The 15,255-nt window shown below is 42.9% G+C and overlaps 1 protein-coding gene across 2 annotated transcripts in view; it reads left to right on the forward strand.

Moving 5' to 3' along the window:
- Positions 1-7,427: 7,427 nt before the first annotated feature.
- The window catches only part of SLC2A11 (solute carrier family 2 member 11), a 34,889-nt gene continuing 27,061 nt past the window's right edge, over positions 7,428-15,255 (forward strand). For both annotated transcript variants that reach the window (XM_030219834.1, XM_030219836.1), the window contains exon 1: positions 7,428-7,506. In XM_030219834.1, coding sequence (XP_030075694.1) covers positions 7,504-7,506 — 3 coding nt within the window. In that variant the 5' untranslated portion in view covers positions 7,428-7,503. The remainder of the gene's footprint in view (positions 7,507-15,255) is intronic.

The following is a 15,255-nucleotide window of genomic DNA, read 5'->3' on the forward strand; positions in this document are numbered from 1 at the left end:
GTACACTTAATTTCTGGGTGGGCTAGCCTCAGATTCACACACTTTCAACATTTGAAAGTCTTTTTATATGGCCTCTAAACACAATACTCCAAGAAGAGTCTCCCCCAACGATTTGTTCAGGGGCATTAACACTTCCTTTCTTCTGCTGGTTATGCCTTTCCCTATGCAGGCTAGCATCCTTCTGGCTTCGGCTACTGCCTTGTCACATTGTTGTACCACTCGAGATGCCCAGACACTATCACCCCAAGGCCCCTCGCCTCATCTGTGCTTATCAGCCTCTCATCCCCTATTACATACAGCTCCTTTGGATTTCTACAACCCATGCACATCAATCTGCACTGTTTTGCATTAAATTTTAACTGCCAGACCTTAGACCATTCTTCTAATTTTTGCAGATCACTTCTCATGTTGTCTACTCCTTCCAGGGTGTCCATTCTGTTACAAATCTTTGTGTCACCTGCAAAATGGCAAACTTTTCCTTCTAACCCTTCAGCATGTTGCTCACAAATATACTGAATAGAATCAGCCCCACTGTTGATCCTGAGCCACTCCGGTCCTCATCTTTCTTTCCTCTGAGTAGATTCCATTTACCACCGTCCTCTGTAATCTGTCAGTGAACCAGTTTCCAATCCAGTTCACTTTGAATCCTAAATTCAGCCCACTCATTTACTCATGAGCTTCCTGTGAGGAACCTTATCAAAGGCTATGCTGAAATCCAAGTAGACTACATCTAGCGCATGTCCTCAAGCCAGTTCTCTGGTCACCCAGTCAAAGAAATCAATCAGATTTATTTGGCCTGATTTTTCTTTTGTAAAACCATGTTGTCTCAAATCTTACAACCTATTGAATTTTAGGCCAGGTTTACTGATCCGTAGTTTCCCACTTCATCTCTGTAATCATTTTTGTGAAGAGGGACCACACCTGTTCTTCTCTGATTCCACAGACTCTTTTCCATCTCCATCTTCTATTAAAATAAATCTTTAAGAGGATCAGCCACGTTCAGTTTTTCAAGTTGTTTATAAACACTTTCTTCCATGAATAGTGTGACATCTACTCCATTCTGATTTATACTTTTGTCAGCCAACTGTGGTCCTTCTCTAGGATTTTCTTCTGTGTTTAGCACGTCCACTTTTTCCTCATCACTCTCCACATAGTGGCACTCAGCATTTTTCAGTCTTATAATTCCATTTCTTTCTTTCTCCAACAAACCTGAAAAAGTCTACTCACTTATCTGTACATCTGTAGCCATTTTTCTTCCATCCGTGCTTTTGCCTGGCTTATTTCTTTCTTCATTATTTGAGTTTTATCCAATATTCTTTTCTGTGTTACTCTACATGTGTTCTTCAGTATTTCACCTCTTTGGCCTTTATTATATCAGCCAGTTCTTTGGAAAATCAAATCATTTTCCTTTTCTCTTGCCTTTGTATACTTTCCTTACATAAAGATCTGTTGCCATTTTTATAGCTCCTTTCAGCTTGGACCACTCTCTTTCCACTTCTCTTTTGCCCTTCTATTCCTTCAGCAATTTCATCAGATACTCCTCCATTTTACCACCATTAGCATGTTTTAAATCCAGGACTTTGAATTTTGTATGTTTGCTTTCTGCTTTAGCTCTTATATCAAGCTATTCTGTGTGATGATCACTACTGGCCAGGTGAAAACTCACCCAGAAAATAGGCACATTTTCTCCATTTGTTAGCAGTACATTCAGCATCACCTTGTGGGTTTTGTCACCATTTCTCTTGCAGAGCACTTTGACAGGCATCTCTTTGCTTCTTTCTGATTCTGCACATGGAACATTCCAATCTGCATTTGGCAAGTTGAAATCTCCCAACAACAGCACCTCCCCTTTCATCCCCAGCATTTGAATATCTACGACCAGATCTTTGTCCAGCTTCTCTGTTTGTGTTGGAAGTTTGTAGATCACTCAGGATGAGTTACATTCAGGTATATTGAGTAATTTCCCTGCTCTTAGAGGGTTTACAGTTTAAGGGGTCAATATTCAAAGTGATTTAAACAACCATAAGTACATAAGTATTGCCATACTGGGACAGACCAAAGGTCCATCAAGCCCAGCATCCTGTTTCTAACAGTGGCCAATCCAGGTCACATGTACCTGGCAAGATCCCAAAAAAGTACGTTTTATGCTGCTTATCCTAGAAATAAGCAGTGGATTTTCCCCAAGTCCATTTTAATAATGGTCTATGGACTTTTCCTTTAGGAAGCCATCCAAACCTTTTTAAAATCCTGCTGAGCTAACTACTTTTACTACATTCTCTGGCAACGAATTCCAGAGTTTAATTACATATTGAGTGAAGAAACATTTTCTGAGATTTGTTTTAAATTTACTACTTTGTAGCTTCATTGCTTGCCCTCTAGTCCTAGTATTTTTGGGAAGATTAAACAAGCGATTGACGTCTACCCGTTCTACTCCGCTCATTATTTTATAGACCTCTATCATATCTCCTCTCAGCCGTCTTTTCTCCAAGCTGAAGAGCCCTAGCCGCTTCAGCCTTTCCTCATAAGGAAATCTTCCCACCCCCTTTATCATTTTTGTTGCCCTTCCCTGTACCTTTTCTAATTCCACTATATTTTTTTGAGATGCGGCAACCAGACTTGAACACAATATCCGAGGTGCGGTCGCACCATGGAGCGATAAGAGGGCATTATAATGTCCTCATTTTTGTTTTCCATGCCTTTTCTAATAATATCTAACATTCTATTTGCTTTCTTAGCCACTGCCGCACACTAAGCAGAGGGTTTCATTGTATCATCAACGACGACGCCTAGATCCCTTTCTGGTCGGTGACTCCTAACATGGAACCTTGCATTACGTAGCTATAATTCAGGTTCCTCAGCTGTTTAAATTGCTTGTCTGGGCTAACCATGCATATTTAGTGGCACTTAACCAAATACCCATGGATTCAATATAGTGCGCCTAGAGATCGGCGCCGATTTCTACAACAATGCGTGTAACTTAACAAGCTTTACAAGCTAATGAGCACTGACAAAAACACTTAACAAGCAACAATGAGCACTAATTGGCACTGATTAGAATTTAGGTGCACAAGTCACTAAGGGGTATGTTTACTAAGGTGTGTTAGCATTTTTAATGTGCTGTAAATTTAAGGTGCATTAAACGCTAACACACATACATTTCTATGGGCGTGTTAGCATTTAATGCGCATAAACCATTTACGTGCATTAAAAATGCTAACGTGCCCATAGCGCCGCTTAGTAAACCTAGCCCTTAGTGTATTGTATAACAATGTGCGTCAAACTTCTAACATTCGCAGGCAAAAATGGGTGTGATTATAGGCAGGGAAATGGCCATTTTGTGGGTGTGACCCTGACTTTACCCACAGCCCTGAATAAACTGACTACCTGTCTAACTTCAATTCAAGAATGGGCTAAAAACAACAAACGTTGCCTGAACCCAAGTAAAACTGAGCTTCTATGGGTCCCTAACACAAGTGGGGACATACCTGACATCAAAATCTCTTTTGGGAAATAGAACTCCCCCTCAAATCACAAGTCAGGAACCTTGTTATACAGCTCAATTCAACACTTACCTTGATCCCCAAATCCAAGCAACTTTCAAGAGCAGCTTCTATCACTTGCGACAACTACGCTGCCTGCCTCCTTACATTGAGAAGGCAAGCCTTGTCTCAGTTGTGCGTGCCATGATAACATCAAGACTGGATTATTGTAATGCACTCTACACTGGTCTGACTACAAAGGGTTTGCACCAGCTCCAATTGATTCTCTTGTTTGACCTTCAAGGCCCTTAAAGGAAATAGCCTAGAGGACTTGAAAAATAGGATCTCCCTCTACACACCTTCAAGGTCACTAAGAGGCTCATTTTCAAAGCACTTAGCCTCCCAAAGTTCCATAGAAACCTATGGAACTTAGCCTCCCAAAGTGCTTTGAAAATATGCCTCTAAGTCCTCCCAAGGAGTTTCCCTAACCACACCCTCTCCAAAGGACATCACACGATGTGATACCCGCAAGTGAGCCTTCTCCGTAGTAGCCCCCACACTCTGGAATGCACTCCCTGAAAGGCTTCGCTTAACACAAGACTATCTCTACTTCAGGAAGCAGGTGAAAACTTGGCTCTTCAACCAGGCCTTTAACAGAAGAAGTAAATGACACTGGCTGCACATAGTATAGCAGGACATGTTTTATCCACTCCTACCCTAGTCAAGATAATGTTCAAGTACCTTTCTGACCTCATTTGCAACTCTTTTAACTAGTCCCTTATTTTCTTACTCCTGTTACTCTATCTCATCTATCTATATGTTCCATTTTTGCTTACACGCTATGTTATTAGATTGTAAGCTCTTTGAGCAGGGACTGTCTTTCTTTTATGTTTGTGCAGCGCTGCGTATGCTTTGTAGCGCTATAGAAATGCTAAATAGTAGTAGTAGTAGTAGTAGTGTTGTCTATTAAAATGTTTTATCGTGTATTGTGTTGGCATTGTAATGTAGCATACTATGCCATACTTTGTATTGTAGTTTGAATATTTTTACTGCTGTAATCGTCTATTGCTTATGTTTGACGTATTCTTGCTGTGCACTGTCTTGAGTGAATTCCTTCAAAAAGACAGTAAATAAATCCTAATAAATAAATATTCTGTTATATAATTGTTTTACAGTGCTGTTAAATATGTATAATTCTGATACTGTATCATGTTATCCTATGACTAGGATTTAATTTGCCATCACCAAGTTTACATCATTGATTCTATTTATGCTTATATTTGGTCATTTTACTATTGTTATTTTTATTTTTTATTTATTATGGCATTTGTATTCCGCATTATCCCAAACACAGTTCAGGTTCAGTGTGGCTTACAATTATAAGCAGTACTATCTCTTTCCCTAGAGGACTCACAATCTTGCTTTTGTACCTGAGGCAATGGAGGGTTAAGTGACGTCCAGGGTCACAAGGAGCTGCAGTGGGAATCGAACCCAGGATGCTGGGATCAAAGTCCACTGCTCTGTTAGGCCACTACTCCAAAATTATAAGTTTTATGTCAAGCAGTACTTGCTGTAGTGTAAATGTAGTGTTTCTTTGAATTCCACAAATTATATGTTTTTTGACCCAGGGAAGTGATAGAATTTATTTCTCCTAAAGAATAATGTTGTAGCAGTTCTTGATCACTAGTGCTAAGTAAGTCTCGGCTGCATTACACAGGTTCCTTCTGCTGTATAGTTTGTAATTGTTTCAATCAATGTAATTGAGATTTAAAAAACATATTTCCTAGATCTTGGATCAATTAATTGTGGACTAAAAATTATGTGTGTTATTTTCCTATTAGGATTTAATTTCCTGATTTTTCTTTATTTCTTTATATTCAAATGTATGTTTTATTGCATAAATGTAAATGTGAAAATTCATAAATAAAAAAATTTAAAAAAAGCAGTACTTGCTGTACACTGCCTTGGGTGAAATCTCTTCATAAAGGCAGTTAAACATCCCAATAAATAAAAAAATAAAATAAAATAAATGTGCCAGAAAAAGAGTACTGACCAAAAAGCCATTTCCTGAAACTGGACACTAGACAGGTCTGGAGGTCACATTTGTGCACTTTAAGCTTTACTTCATTTCATATTATGCCAGAGACAGACTGACCATACAGGCAATCGGGTAGTGCCTGAGGGTCTGGGGGGCCCAGTGCCTCTCTCCCCCCCTTCACACTGCAGCCTCCCAAGCCTCAGTGGGCCCTACTTTGAAGGGCCCTGGTGGTCTAGTGACCTCTTCGGGGGTGGGAAAGAACCCCACTCTTTCCTGCCCATTGTGCTTTCCTGTCCAGCATCGCCGAATTTTCAAAATGGCTCCCGAGACTTCCTTTGGTGAAATGCACAAGACGTGCAGAAAGTCTCAGCAGCCATTATGAAGTGGTGATGGCAGGTAGAGCAGCGACAGCAGGCAGGAAAGAGTGGGGTTCTTTCCTGCTCCCCAAGGAGGCCAGTAGGCCCTGGGGGCAGTATTGTGCGGGGGGGGGGGGGGGGGGGGGGGTTGTGCTGAAAACAAAGGTGAGGCGGTGGCAGGGGCCCAAGGACCCTTTCTGCCCAGGGGCCCAGATCACTGTCAGTCCGCCTCTGTATTATGCTGTTTGATTTTCTATAGTAGAAAGGGCCAAACTAAGTCATATGATGATAAAATTGAGCAGGTTCAAAGTTCACCAGAAAACAAACATTTTCACACTACACGAAGGAACTAATGAAAGTGGCACATAAAACCAGAATGAGGACTCCAGGATAACTTCAGCAGGTTACAAGTTAACATTAAAAAGTGACAAATTCTTTCTAATGCCTCAAATATGGTTAATTTTTGACCACAGCAGTCAATGACAAAGAAAACCACATCCAGCCTTTTTCTATGGTGTTTCACCTCAGATCTACTGCAAAATCTGAACAGAAATGTTCCTATTGCCCAACTCTCTGCTTCTTTAGTATTTAATTTATTTCGGTTTGATGGCTTGCCTTTCCCAGTACACCTCAAGATAAATTACAGAAACACTATTTAGCAAACCATACTAGTCCAAATCATTCCTTATTCACCAAATACCTAGAACTTTAAACATTTCCTGCATAAGAAGTCTCCAGTTGAACCTCCAAAGAAACTGTTTCACAGCAACAATAGCACAACTCTTGTGTTATTCCTGTCTGGGCTGGTTTTTAAGTGAAGCAGGATGGGGATTTAACGTGATTAGAGACTTGCTGTTGAGTCCTGAAAGGATGGATCATTTTAAGCGGTGAAACATCTGGTGTGGACTATTTTGAATCAGCAGACATGAGAAAACAAGGCATTAAAGATGAACCTGTATAACGTCCTCAGGTTTTTGTCTTTTATTGTAAATTGTGTTTGTGTTCTAAGCTGTGTTCCCTTTGCATAGGGAAGAGAGCCTTACATTTTTTCTATAGAAACAAAATGAGAAAACTCTTTACCATTCCTCCTTTGAGACTTGAGTCCTTAATCAGAGAACATTTATAATCTCCTGGAGTTTCTGCTTAGCGCAAGAGTTCTCAACACAGTCCTTGGGACACATCCAGCCAATCAGGTTTTCAGGATATCCATGATGCATGTGCATGATTACAAATTTGCAAGCACTATCTCCATTCTATGTACATCTATCTCATGCATATGCATTGTGGATGGATATCCCGAAAACCTAATTAGGTGTGTCCTAAGGACTGACTTAGAGCAATGGGTTTCATCTTAAGAACATGACTAAATAGCTACTGCTGGTGAAACCAGTGCATTCATTATCCAAAGAGAAATAAATTATTTTCCCACCTGAACTGCCAGCTTATGATAATACTTCCTAGAATCGTAATGCAATGACTGGTGACCAGGTAATGGATGACTAAATAGAGACATTCCTGCAGCACAACCCTATATTACTACTCTGCCTTCTTCCAAACCTGTCATTGACATCTCCTGAACAGAAACAACCCCATTGTCTTTCACCTTAGAGGAAGGAAGCAACTTCAGAAAATGGTATGAATTTCTAGTGTTTCAGTAGGGACAAGATTAATCTAATCTACAGTGTGTCTTTTGCATTGTGGATGAATCTAGCTCCATTTGCGCTTTTTTTGTTGTTGTCTTCATCTGCGAAGATTGCAGTATCCAGAATCTTACTCTTAAAAGTAAGAGGAGAGGCTGTGGTTTTTGAGCACCTGACATACTTTGCCCCTGGGGCCAGCCTAATTATGGTTTGATTTGTGACACCAAATGCTTGTCCAGATAGGTGCACAGCTGGAGTTGGAGTTTGTGCCCCTGGCCTGTCACTGCAATTACTAGGATAGATGGGAGGGGAAGGGAGCCAGGTAGTTGCAAATAAAAGCCTATGGTGCTTTAGGCTGCAGCAAAAGGATACTAGGATCAGCCTGGTGCCTCAGCAGAAACTGCCATACACATCCATCTACAAGACTTGGGTTTAATTTTTGTACAGGCTCTCAATTTTGCAGGGGACACAATAATATAATGACTGCGGTCATAGCAGGATTAACTGGTTGAGGCAAGTGTAGACATTATTTTGATGTATGTGGGTAGGTATAATCTCTGTACTCTATGTAGTACAAACACAGTATGTTTGTGCATGTCTGGCTATGTATGTAAATGTAACTCCGTATGTGCTTTAGTGAGCACAATGGCAGTTGGTTCACTGTGGATATGGTGTGTGAGTCCTGGCATTAAGGAAGTTCTTAGGGGCTGATGCTCAGAAGTAAACGCGGGCACGAGAGGCCTTTAGCACCGAACTACCACCCACATTTCCTAATACAAAATGTTCAGAGGCTCGGAGCGCAGGAACTAACAAGCTTGCCGAAAATCAGCACAATGAGCATGCAAATGTAATGTAAAAGGATGCAGATGAGGTCATTTCCTATTCCTGGTGATGCTCAGAAAACAGCACAGCTTACTGCTGTAAACTCTACACCTAGGGTGTCTGTGTAGGGATATCCCCATTCAAAGGTTCCTGTAGCCTCTCAGCCTATGGATATGCTGCTGCAGCAGCAGGCACTCTGGACTGGTATTGGTGGGGGTGGGGGGTGAGGACATGGCGGGCATCACGAGCAGCGGTTCAAAAAGTAGCTCTCGTGTTGCAAGTGGGGTAGTGCATGTTTTTTCTCAACATGTAGATTTTTGAAACTGCTGTTGACAATGTATGTGGAGAGTCTTAAAACTTGCAATCTTGTACCTGTTTTACAAGAGACAAGCAAAGCCACATGGTTCTGGCGACCGGCGAGAGCTTGTGAGCATGCGTTCTAGCTACCAGCGAGAGAGAGGTCTTGTACGCATGCCCCAGGCACAATCCTCCCCCCCATACACCATAACCCCCTTACAGCTCAATACTAACAGCGCCTATATTTGCATGCAATTAGATGGAGCATTAGGGAGTTGTTTTGCCGCACTGCCCTTGCGTTTTCTGGCACTGTTCTGTACAGCACCGGAGTTTTGAACATCATGGCAGAGCCTTGGTCTTCACTGCCAGTCCTTAAGGGCTGCCAACACCAGTTTTCAAGATGCCCTTTCTGAAATGCATGAGAGAGATTTGCATGCATTTGTATGCAGTTCTCTCAAAGTATACTCACTGGGGATATACTGAAAACCTGATCTGTTGGTGGCCCAGGGGGACTGGGAGTGAGGACCAAAGACTTAGTGTATGTGTCTATGTGCTATGCCAACTTTTCATGTGTGCACATATGATTGTATTTCAGATACTCTTATGTATGAATGTGAGTGCAATGGACATGAATATGTAAGTACAGGGTGTAACGTGTGTGGGTGGAGTACGTATATATGTCTGTGCATTTTATTCACTCAGAATAAACAGGCAAAACATCAAATTTAAATTAATTAGCTGAAGAATGTTGGTGCAGTGTGTGTATATGTGAGTACAGTGTATGAATAGGTGTATATGTGAGTGCAAAGTGTCAGTGAGTGTGTAGATTCAGTATGTGTTGATGCAGAGTATTGCTGTGTGAGTGCAGAGTATGTATATAAGTAAAGTATTTGTTATACAATGTTCGCATGCTGGTGCAGTATGTGTGCAGCTGCAGTGTGCCAGTACAGTATATGGGTGTTTGCACAGGTGTAGTATGGGAATACAGTATGTTGGTGCAGTGTGTGTGTGTTCAGATGTGAGTACAGTGTTTGTATATATGCATGCAGTGTGCATGTACATGTGCAATATGTGAGTGTATGTGTGTGTGCAGGTGTATCTATATGCAAGTGCAATCAGGGCTGCCGGAGGGGGGGGGGTGCAAAATTCCCCAGGCCCGGGCCTCTAGGCGGGGGGGGCCCGGCGTCGGGGTCTTTCTCTCTCCTGCTCCTGATGGGACCCAGGTGATCGCATACTGACAGAAGCAGGAGAAAGAAAACTCTGGCGCCAAGCCCCCCCCCCTTGGAGGCTGGGGAGGACCTGGAGGAGCAGACACTGCAGGTCTTCCTCCAGCGATGCTCTTCCCTCTGCCCATTGCTTGCCAAGTGGCTGCTTTTCCCCTCAGGCTGCACATGCTCGGTTTTGAAACCGAGCATGCGCTGAGAGAAAAATCAGCTGCAGGGGCAGACAGTGGGCAGAGTGAAGAGTAGCGCTGGACAGAGATGTCTTCTGTTGGCAGGGCCTCGGGATCCCCGCCCGCCAAGGTACTTGCATTGCAGTTGTGGCGGCGATCCAGAGGGACAGCAGTGGCTGCGATCCTGGGGGAGGGCGGCAGCGGCGACAATCGTGGGGGGGGGGGGGGCATCAGGGCTCAGTCTCTCGGTGGCCCTGAGTGCAATGATGTATATGTGTGTACAAGTGAACTGTGTAGATGTGAGAGCAAGTGCAGCATCCATATTTGAGTACATTCCATGTGTATGAACAGGTGCACTGTGTATGGTGTGTTGGTACAGTGTGAGTGTGTGTGTGCAGGTACAATGTGTGAATAAGTGAGGGCAGTGTCAGTATCATGAGAGTGTTTGAATATGAGTGCAGAGTATATATGTGTTCAGGTACAGAGTGTGAGTATGCATGCAGGTGCAGTGTATATATCTGAAGGTGCATTAGTAAAGTGTATACAGATGTGAGTGCAAAGTTTAGGTACAGTATGAGTACATGTGTGAGTATAGAGAGTATTGTGCATCAGTGCAATGTTAGGTACAGAGTGGGAATACATGTCCAGGTCAGTGGCGTAGGAAGGGGGGGGCGGTGGGGAGGTCCGCCCCGGGTGCACGCCGCTGGGGGGTTGTCGGCTCCGCTGGTTCCCTGCTCCCTCTGCCCCGGAACAGGTTACTTCCTGTTCCGGGGCAGAGAGAGCAGAGAACCAGCGGAGCCGAGGCAGCTTCCAGCGACATACAGTTGGGGCGGATCAGCCCTCCTGCCCGCTCCCCGCTTTCCTATGCTAGTAAGAATGCACTCCGGGGGAGGGGGGGTGCAGTGGCGACCCACCCCGGGTGTCAGCCGCCCTCGATACGGCACTGGTCCAGGTGTTGTAATGTGTATACTGTACATGTGAATGTGTTAGTGCAGTGTATATATATGAGCGCAGTGTTGTGGTAGAGAGTATATGTATGTACATATGTGCCAGTGCAGTGTTTGTGTATGTAAGTGGAACAGTGAATGGTGAAAAAGTAGGTGTAAATAGCAAACAATAACAGGTAAATTATCAGGTATTAACATTAAACTAACTAGACACTTTCTTACTACCTGAGTAGTATCTGGGGAGTTCAGGAAAATAACTGCTCACAGGTTTTGAACAGGGACTCAGTGCAGAGATCTTTACTCTTCACACTCCCTCTCTAAAACTGGGCAAGGTTGCCAGGTGGAAAATTTTTTTCCCACCCAAACCACCCTAAATCCAGCCCAAAACCCGCCCAAACTCAAACCCCGCCCCTGACACCCTCAGCCCCGCCTCCCCTGTCACCGGCCCCGCCTCCCCCGTCATCGGCCCCGCCCAGAACGTCACTAACCCCGCCTCCGTGGCCGAAAAAATCGCCTGAAAACTGCCCAAAAGAAAAAAAAAGAAGCCCAAAAAACCGCAACCCAACGCCCACCTGCCAACACTGAAACTGGGGGAATCCAGCACATTCTGGCTGGATGTTGTACTTCAGGGCCAATCAGAACAGAGCATTAACTTTGAAAGTATCTGGTCAATAGCACTGCAGATAATTTTCCCTCAGGGAAGTCAAGCTAAGAAATAAACACTCTGCTACTCAAGGAAGTTTAATAGACAGGAGTGTGAGTGAGTCTATCTAGTCTACCGTAAGCAAGGAAGCCAATTAGGTTAATTTCTGTTTCTAGTCACCCACACAGCCATCATCTCTAGTACACTCAAAATAAAGCAAGCAAACCTACTACTACTACTTATCATTTCTGTAGCGCTACTAGACGTACGCAGCGCTGTACACTTGAATATGAAGAGACAGTCCCTGTTCGACAGAGCTTACACTCTAATTAGGACAAACAGGACAAATAAGAGATAAGGGAATTACTAAGATGGGGATGTCTAGTAGAACTCTAGTAGTTTTTTTAGTGTCCTCACTACATTAGTGCAGAACATGTGACCAATGGACAAAGGAAAAAAATAAATCCTGCATATTTTGCCAAATAAGAGCATCATGTAGTCTAAGATCCTTAATGTTTTTCTGTCTCCAGCGGATGGTGAAAGGTGAATCGTGCAGCTTCTGGTCTGCTGAGACAGCTTCTGTCTCGGATGGAAAACTGGATTGCAGTAGAGCAGAGGGGTACTTCTCTAGAGGATGAAGAAATGTTGACATGGAGCTTAGGTGCATCCCCTAGTGGATATTTTAAAAGGTTAAATTATGCTATGAGCTGCTGCATCCACGTTGTAGTTCCTTATTGTTGGTCCATCTGTAACAAGTCTAAAGCTGTTTCAGTTAGATAGGCAGTGCCTTAAAAGGTGGAGGACAAAAGATTTTTTTTAACGTATTTGACAGATTTTTAATTTATTTGAAAGCTTCCCATACGTAGATATCAAACATATAAACAGCAAGTGACCGTACTCACTTGCAAATGCGCAGTACAGACTTCCCTCTCTGTCCCGCCCTTGCGTCAAGACATCAGAGGGCGGAACAGAGAGGGAAACGGAGTCAAATTGTCGGACGCCGCCGCTGCCTGGAAAGGAACATCGCGCGAAACAACCTCCACCCTCCCCCCATCCCCGCCGCCACTCCCCACCCCCTCCATATCGGGCCCCCTGCAGACCTGACAGCGCCTCTCACCTCCGTGTGGAAGTGCTGCAGGCAGCAGCAGAGTGATCTGCTGCTGCCTGTAGCGCTTTCACACGGAGGTGAGAGGCGCTGTCAGGCCACTTCAGGGGGCCCGGCACGGAGGGGGGAGGGAGCGGCGGCGATGAGGGTAGCTGGAAATGGGGGAGAGGCCATGGTTGCTGGACTAGGGGTGAGAGCAGGGCACAGAGGAGGGTTGCTGGACATGGGGGGAGGGGGAGGCCAAGGGAAAAAGGAGGGTCTTTGGATATGGGGGGGGGAGGATCGGTGCACGGGGTGAGGCCAGGGAAGAGAGGAGGGCTGCAATACTCGTCCGTTTTTACGGGCTTAACGGCTAGTAAATATCATAAAATAGCAATTGGATATCACTAAACAGCTTTAAAATAATTATAGCTGGTAGGAACAGCAATTTTAAACTCTGTATTTTGTGCTCATTTTTCTACACTAAAATCTAAATAAATAAATACACTGTATATATGGGTGTGTAGAAGATATGGCTGCTACACACCACTGGTTTGCTAGCAGTGTGTAGCAGCCATATCTTCTACTATACACCAAAGGTCTTTCTCAAGACCAAAATGCTACTCAGAAGAGTCTCTATCCTGTATGCTTTGTCCACTAACCTTTCAAGACAAAATATCCAGACTCCTGAAGAAGGCACCCCTAGTGCCGAAACAGAGTACCTTGTAGAGTCTTCGCTCAATAAATTAGACTTTAAATATTGGACGTCTTCGGTCTGTTTTTTGAAGAGCCTGGTTCTGTTCCCACTCCTCTATCTGCTCCTGATCTCTTTTGTTTAAACATAATTATATGGGCTATACGCCCCTAATGCAGTCCATTGGTTTTCTTATATTTTATTCCTGTGATGACTTATACTGTGCCAAAACTGAAAACTCTTATCTCTATCTGGTTGATAATAAAAGGAGCTCATTGTGAACACTATCCACCCTAAAAGGTTGTTTTGAGGCTGTACATGAGAAATTGTGATATTGAATAAATAAGTGTATGTTTGTGGCCCTAGTCATGCAGCCAATATTTACATAATCCTTTCAAGAAAGTCAGTAAATCATTTAACTTATTACTGGAACATAACCACAGATGCTTGGTATGGTCGCATGTCCAATATGGTAATACTAAGGCCCAGCTAAGGAACAGGTTATTTTGAGTTAGTCTTCATTGGACCAAATTTGTTTTCCTTGTGCTATCACTATCCAGTGGGTAGGCAATGTCTTAAAAAGTGGACGATAAAATATTTTTTTTTACATTTAAATCACACATTATCCCAAGCAAAGCCAGGTTCAATGAGGCTTACATTTGAAAATACAGCGAGTCAGAATAATAAAATTCAATTATATCATGCGAGCAAATAGATGGATATGTCTGAAACATTTAACAAAGTTGAGATTAGCATATTTACCCAACTGGGCTTTTAAAAGTGTATCCTGTAATTATGCCACGTGTATAGGCAGTTATTCAAATATTATCACATGCACACATCAGCACAGGCATCCATCACATTGCAAAAGTAAACAACTTCTAGAATACATTCAAAATTTAATTTTTATTTCCTTATTTTCATCTTCCAAAATTCCAGCTCAGCAGGACCCAAAGCACTCCAAAAGAAGTAAAATCAGAAACAACACAGTTTATACCTAATTATTCAATCATCCGTAGGATTCACCTTTGGGTTTAAAACGCAAAACCATGTGCATGTAAGGTCTGGATAAACAATCACAGTTTAAAGCAAATGCCCATAATATGTAATATGTGAGTAGCAATAAAGAGACAATGATGGAATATTCACATAGCAAGCAGCCTGAGGCAACAGATTTATTTTCCACTGAACATAATTAACTTAACTTTGTATGAACTTGGCTGCTAATACTGTGCTGAACTGGGCAATGTTGGTTTGACTGACTCTGGACTTCTCCATGAAGGTAGCTCTGCCCTCGTTATTTAATATCTTTCTTTTAAATAGCAGTAATAAACAATATTAAGTGCATTTTTATAATATCAATTATAGTAAATTCTGAAGGCTATCTCCTTCTCACTACGGGAGGAGAAAGCACTTCCCGTCCAAGCAGGGAAAGCGAAGGGCAGGTCACGTCCTCCTGTCCTAGGCTGGGGGAGGGGAATATCAGGGATCAGAAGGTCACTTCCTGTACTAGTCTGGGGAGGGGAGCAGAGGGTCATTTTTATAATATACCACTGCAATCCACAAAACAAAAGGAGCAAGTTCCCACAATCCATCTTTCTCTTTTGATCTAGGCACAGGAAAAAAAATTTAAATGCTCCCAGGTCCCAACCTATTCATGTTAAATGTGGGATAGAACTGCCATAAATAAGTAAATAAATAAATAGATAGAAACTCTGCATGTTGTGCTCCTAATTCTCATGTCTGTTTCAGTGGCCCTTTACCAGGAGAAAAAAAAATCTCTGCTAGGTTGTTCCTATAACCAGCCCCTCTAAATGACACACTGATTATGATTTATAATAAATGACTACTCTACCTATGAA

This window comes from Microcaecilia unicolor, chromosome 11 (assembly GCF_901765095.1).
Source record: "Microcaecilia unicolor chromosome 11, aMicUni1.1, whole genome shotgun sequence".
Classification (NCBI taxonomy): domain Eukaryota; kingdom Metazoa; phylum Chordata; class Amphibia; order Gymnophiona; family Siphonopidae; genus Microcaecilia; species Microcaecilia unicolor.